At 30.0% G+C, this 5,943-nt stretch overlaps 1 protein-coding gene across 6 annotated transcripts in view; it reads left to right on the forward strand.

Moving 5' to 3' along the window:
• LOC111631942 (protein bric-a-brac 2-like) overlaps positions 1–5,943 on the forward strand; it is a 221,610-nt gene that overhangs the window by 16,172 nt on the left and 199,495 nt on the right. The window contains exon 3 of one of the 6 annotated variants that reach the window (XM_023376295.1): positions 1,763–2,015. The exons of 4 other annotated variants lie outside the window; for them this stretch is intronic. In XM_023376295.1, the coding sequence (XP_023232063.1) occupies positions 1,763–1,932 (170 nt within the window). In that variant the 3' untranslated portion in view covers positions 1,933–2,015. Of the gene's footprint in view, positions 1–695; positions 1,231–1,762; positions 2,016–5,943 lie in introns of those variants that run through there. One more of the 6 variants, XM_023376311.1, reaches the window with a different exon arrangement.

The raw sequence follows: 5,943 nt of genomic DNA on the forward strand, positions 1-5,943 counted from the left end.
ATATAAGGAAATTTATAAAGACCTTTTAACTAGAAGCAAGCAATCTAAAATTACATACATTTTGCAAAAGGTAAAGCATGGATCTGAAGATATTGCAGAAAAATGCTCAGAGGATAAGGATAACGTGCCAAAAAGAAAACGCTCTCGGTTAATAGTGCTTTTAGTGATAACGAAGAGAACATTGTTTAATTTATATTAATATGTATCACTTAAGAAAATTTTAATAAAGATATTTATCTTAATTATGAAAATATAATAGCATGTTTTTTAATTTTTGGAACCTAACCCTTTTTTTTGTATTAGTTCTTTGTTTCGTATAACACTGATTTGCATAACACGGCAATTTTTTGGAACGTAACTACCGTGTTATACAGGGGTTACCTGTATTAGTTTTTTTCCTTCTTAAAGCAATTTTTTGCCTAATCACTTTTTATAACTTATTATCACTTTATAGAAGAGTAAAATAATGCTTAAATATTTGATAAGAGTATTACTTATTGTTTTTAAAATATTTGTTAATGTGTATATATGATATACAGTGTTTGTATGTTTTCATAAAATATTAGTGTGAGAAATAAAACAATTACATAGATTTAATGCATTTATGGCAAACAATATTTAATAAAATAAACTGTAATTAATTTAGATATTTAGCAGAATAGCCAGTATATTGCATTTCTAATTAAATTCAATAGGTTCAAAATATAAACAGAATTGGACAAATCTCTGCTTATATGATGCACTTTCATTAGTATGAACTGCACTAATCTGAAATTTGCTTAATCCAAGACAGTTTTGCTTTTTTCCACTAAATGTTCTAGCCAAAAAAAAGTCATAATTATTTTTTATAAATTTATCATGTTTTTATGTATTAAACATAAATATATGTATAGAAAACAGTATAAAAAATTTTTGAAATATATCTATTTGTAGTGCTTTTTTGACTTCCTTTTCCTTACATAAAACCTTGTTAATCTGAATGTTTCTCCAATCCAAACAACCCTACACAATTATTAATTTGAATTTAGTGAGAATGCACTGTATTTGCAAAATCAATCTTTAGCTGATTAGCTATCACTGTCACACTAACATATTAAGAGACAGTAATTGAATTGTTAGAAAGTTGAATTATATTACATTAATGTGATATAGCCTATTTAATTTATAAATAATTTCATTCTGGATAAAATGAATTACTTCATTATTTTAAGTATACAGGTATACCTCTCCTTACGTCGGTAATTGGTTCCAGGAAAGCAACGTAAGTCGAAAAATGACATAAGTCGAATTTACTTGTCTCCGAATCTACTGGTTAGTAGGCTAAACCATAAATTACCATTCCCGGTTCTGTATTTTATTTATTAATGCATTTTTAATAATTTATGGTTAATAAGGATCTATTTTAAGTTTACAAACAAATACATTTTAGTTTTTAATATAGTACAGAAAAAAGTAATCTAAATTTACGAATTCATGTACTGTAAATATAGTATATACTTGTAAATGTATATATTTTAATATGATTTTATGTACTTTAAACGCTTTTCTAGTGATATTACGACTTCAATATTTGTGGCAGACAGACGTAAAGTCGAATAAAATGACTTAAACTTGATTTTTATTTTTCCATATACTTTTTTGACAAACGACGTATAATCGGGAACGATGTAACTCGAAACGACGTAAGTCGAGGTATACCTGTAATATAAATTACACAATGCAGCAAATTGCAAGGTCATAAAAACTTTTTTTGAAAATGTAGGTATTCTTTATGTATTTCAACTTCCTGAATTCGAAAATGGTACTCAAAACATTGTATCACCCACAGTTTTTGCACAAATCGCATATTTTACAATAATGATAATATACACGAAAACACCTCAATGCCTCAATACCTGTTGGCCATTCTGTGCACCTGAAGGAAACATATGACAACATTTAAGGCACTTCTTACTACCATTCATTATGAGGATCACAGTTGGATGGTGTGTGGTGATTTCAAAGTGTTGAGTATGCCTCCAGGTCAACAATCAGGATATACCAAGTTCCCCTGTTTCATCTGTGAATGGAACAGTCGAGCTCATGACAAACATTGGGAGCAAAAACAGTGGCCTCAAATGTTGGAATTGGTTCCAGGGGACAAAAATATTAAGTGTGACCCTCTAGTGGAAAGAGACAGAATACTCTTACCACCTCTGCACATCAAATTGGGCATAATGAAGCAGTTTGTCAAAGCATTAAATAAGTGTGGCAACTGTTTCAAATATCTATGTTACAAGTTCCCCAACCTGTCACATGCTAAGTTGAAAGAGGGTGTGTTCACTGGTCCCGCTATTCGGAAAGTAATGCTAGATGAAGATTTCCTTCATTCAATGAATGCTGTGGAGTGAGAAGCCTGGACTGCCTTTAAGTGTGTGGTTCAAAACTTCCTGGGAAACAATCATAGCTCAGAATATATCGACATAGTTGAGAACATGCTGATGAAATTCAAAATGCTCTGATGCTCAATGAGTTTGAAGTTACATTTTTTAAATTTGCACCTTGACTTTTTTCCTCNATTTAGATAATCTATGCACGTTTGATAAAATGTATACACAGCATCATTGAATTTTTTGGCTTGTATATTTTCTGATTTTTCTAATGCTAAAACCACTTTTCTAACAACAATAGGAAGAAAACCCTCATTTTTTCTTTCAACTAACTTCAGCTTTAATTAACAAGTGTATCATCCACCAACTAGAGAGTTAAAAAAACTATCACAAAAATCCCCATAAGAGTGTCCACCCGCTGGTACTGTCAGTGGGCCGTTTGGTTGGCGACACACTGCACTACTGCGCTCTATGTAGCAATGCAACACTGGTCATGATGGTGTATACAAAACTAACTTGTTCAATATATTATTAAAAAAATTTTTTAAAACTTTGCGTCAACTTTATAAAAGAAAGGACAAAATGCCAATTTTAGAAAATAAATAAAGTTAAAGGACAGAGCAGTGAAATAAAGGACTGTCCTCTTAAATAAAGGACGTATGGTCACTGTATGTATAATAGATCTGAGTTAAATCGACAATCATTTAAAGATATAGCATGCACCCGTCTTATCATTCTGGTTTTCTTTTCTCTTGTCGTTTCTTAATATTCTATATATTGTAGGATTACGCCGATACACCATTCTTATGATATTATTGTTGGTCACCCTTTTCATCATTGTGTGCAGGAAAGGAAAATAATTAAGGACTACTTTTCTTCCTTGATTCCTAGTTGGAAGATCTTGATTTGTTGGTTTCTGAAACTTAGCAATAAGCCCTTCAATTTCTCTTCTCCGATAACCATGCTGTAATGCTGTTGTATAAATGTAATTCAGTTCCCTATATGTATCATAAACACTGGTATCATAAACATAAATAATGGTGTTGTATAAATGTAATTCAGTTCCCTATATGTATCATAAACACTGCAATGTGTGTAGGCATGCTTGATCCATGCACGAAATGCTGCATGTTTAAAATTCCTAGGATTGAAAGAATTATTTGGGATAATAATGGGCTGATAACTCAGTTTTCTATAAATGTCCATCCAAATTTCACCCTCTTTGCATGTAACCAAAAATGAAGAGTGGTTTTAAATTATATCCCATCTTTTTGAAGGATACATCAAAAAGCAGCCAGAGCTAATAACGTTGAGGTTGTATTTTGACACAACCCAACAATATTCAGAATTTTAAGGAACAATAAGAAACTATATAACCTTAATTCGACTGCGGGGATTTACTCCATCCCGTTAATCGACCAATGTTTCAAATCAAAACTGGTCTACATGGGTGCCACTATACGTAATTTACAACAATGTATCAAAGAGCATAAATACACAATTGATAAAAATCTAGATAATATGATGCTGGCAGCTTATTTGCAACATCAGGACATAGAAGAGGGAGAAGGCAACCATTATCAGAGTAACATCTAATATACACACTATGAGATATCTGGAAAGTACAGTGGGAAGAAGGCAACCATTATCAGAGTAACATCTAATATACACACTATGAGATATCTGGAAAAATTGGAAATTTTTAAAATGCACAAAAAAATCTGGTTGCATCAATCATAAAGAGAGATGTGAACAGCTTGTCTACTGCATGGTGGTCCTTTTATGAAAGTTAATTTTAAGAGACATTTATTTGTCTACTTTTACTTTTTATTGTTTATTTTATTTCTGTAGTTATTTATTTATTAATCTCAACTATGATTTCTGTTATTTATTTATTTATTTAATTTAGAATTCTTGTTATTGTTTATTTAAAAATTTTTATATTCACATTCTGTTTTATTGTAACTAAGAAGATCAGTTAAACTGATTGAAAACATTATTATTTAGTAAATTTCATTGCTGGATATTTTAAAGATGTGTTTTTTGTTGTAATTTATATATCCAGTTGATAAAAAAAAAATAATATATGGTCATATGGAGTCTAACTAACACCTTACCAAAATACACTTCTAACATCTATGTGTATGTCAGATATATTGATGATGTGCCAATTAAATGAAAAAAGACGTCCTGAAATTCAGATTTATAAACGATGTCAACTCTAATGCAATTTTAAAGGTTTTTTTTTTTAGTGTGTTTTACTATTCATCATTGCATTTCTCAGTAATATAAAATTAATTTTTTAATTATTTTTTTAGCATAGATTCTCACATTACATCTAGTTTTTGTAGTTATTGATTGACTAGTTTAGTTCAGTTTTGGTTTAGTTTTCTCAATGGGCAACAAGTCTTGGATTTGTTGTGTGAAGCAAAGCAAAGCCAAAGAAAACTAAAAGCTTTAAATTTATATTTTTGATTTACTGATAGATAGATATATTGTTCTCACAAGTTTAATAAAAATCTGGATTATATACTTTACAACAAAAATTTTGTCTGCTATGTAATTGACTTTTGTCCACAACTTGATTTACAGTAATGGACAACTCAATATTACTGTATATAGTAGAATCCTCTTATATTAGTGGTAACAGATCCACTGAAATGAAGTGAAAAACATTGATTTGGCATCTGATATTATCAGCTTTCAATGCATATCTTGAGCGAATATTTAGTCAACTATGTTTATTTAAGATATTGCAAGACATTCTTTGAAAACTGAAACAATTTGTAACCTATGCACAGTCCGGTATTAAAAAAATATTGTTTCATTTGAACCTTCAAAACTAATGTTAAAATGAAAATATATATGAAAATACTGTAAATGAATTTTTAAAACTGATCATTTATGTATTAAAGTATGCTTGAAATCAAGTGAATGGCATATTTAATTTTCTAACTTCGGTTAAGATACACATATTGAAAGTTAATTAATTAAAATTAAGTTAAATGATTGCATTCATTAGATTTATGGATATATTTTATATCCAAATTGAAAAGATCATTTTCTAGTTTATCAAATTGAGATTACCAAACTAAAACATCAATTATTTCCATATCAGATGTAAATTAATACCTTTGATAAAACCTAAAAATCTTAAGACATATTAGTTATTAAGATTTTTAAAAACAATGAATTAAGAATTGTTCCAATTATTATTATTAGTGTTACAATGAATAGTATATTTGGCCAGGAGTGTGGCCGAATATACTATTCATTGGCCAAATATTTGGCCAAACTATTCGGCTTGATTAATGCACGTACGAAAATTGGCGCACAAACCGCATTATGGCAAGGACCCTGCTCTCTATTGGCTCGCTGTCACTACGCTTCACCGCTGTCACTCGCGTTAATTCTTGACAGTTCAGACAAGAGCGTCATGGCAGTATGTGATAAGTGATGGTATCAAATGTGGATAACAATGAAATGACCTACACGTGTAAATAACGGAAAAAGAACAGAGAAGGACTGCGAAGTGAAAATGTGAAAATAAATATGAAATTGAGTTGATAACATA

This window comes from Centruroides sculpturatus, unplaced genomic scaffold (assembly GCF_000671375.1).
Source record: "Centruroides sculpturatus isolate CEXI.00-Female unplaced genomic scaffold, Cexi_2.0 scaffold72, whole genome shotgun sequence".
In the NCBI taxonomy this organism is placed as follows: Eukaryota; Metazoa; Arthropoda; class Arachnida; order Scorpiones; family Buthidae; genus Centruroides; species Centruroides sculpturatus.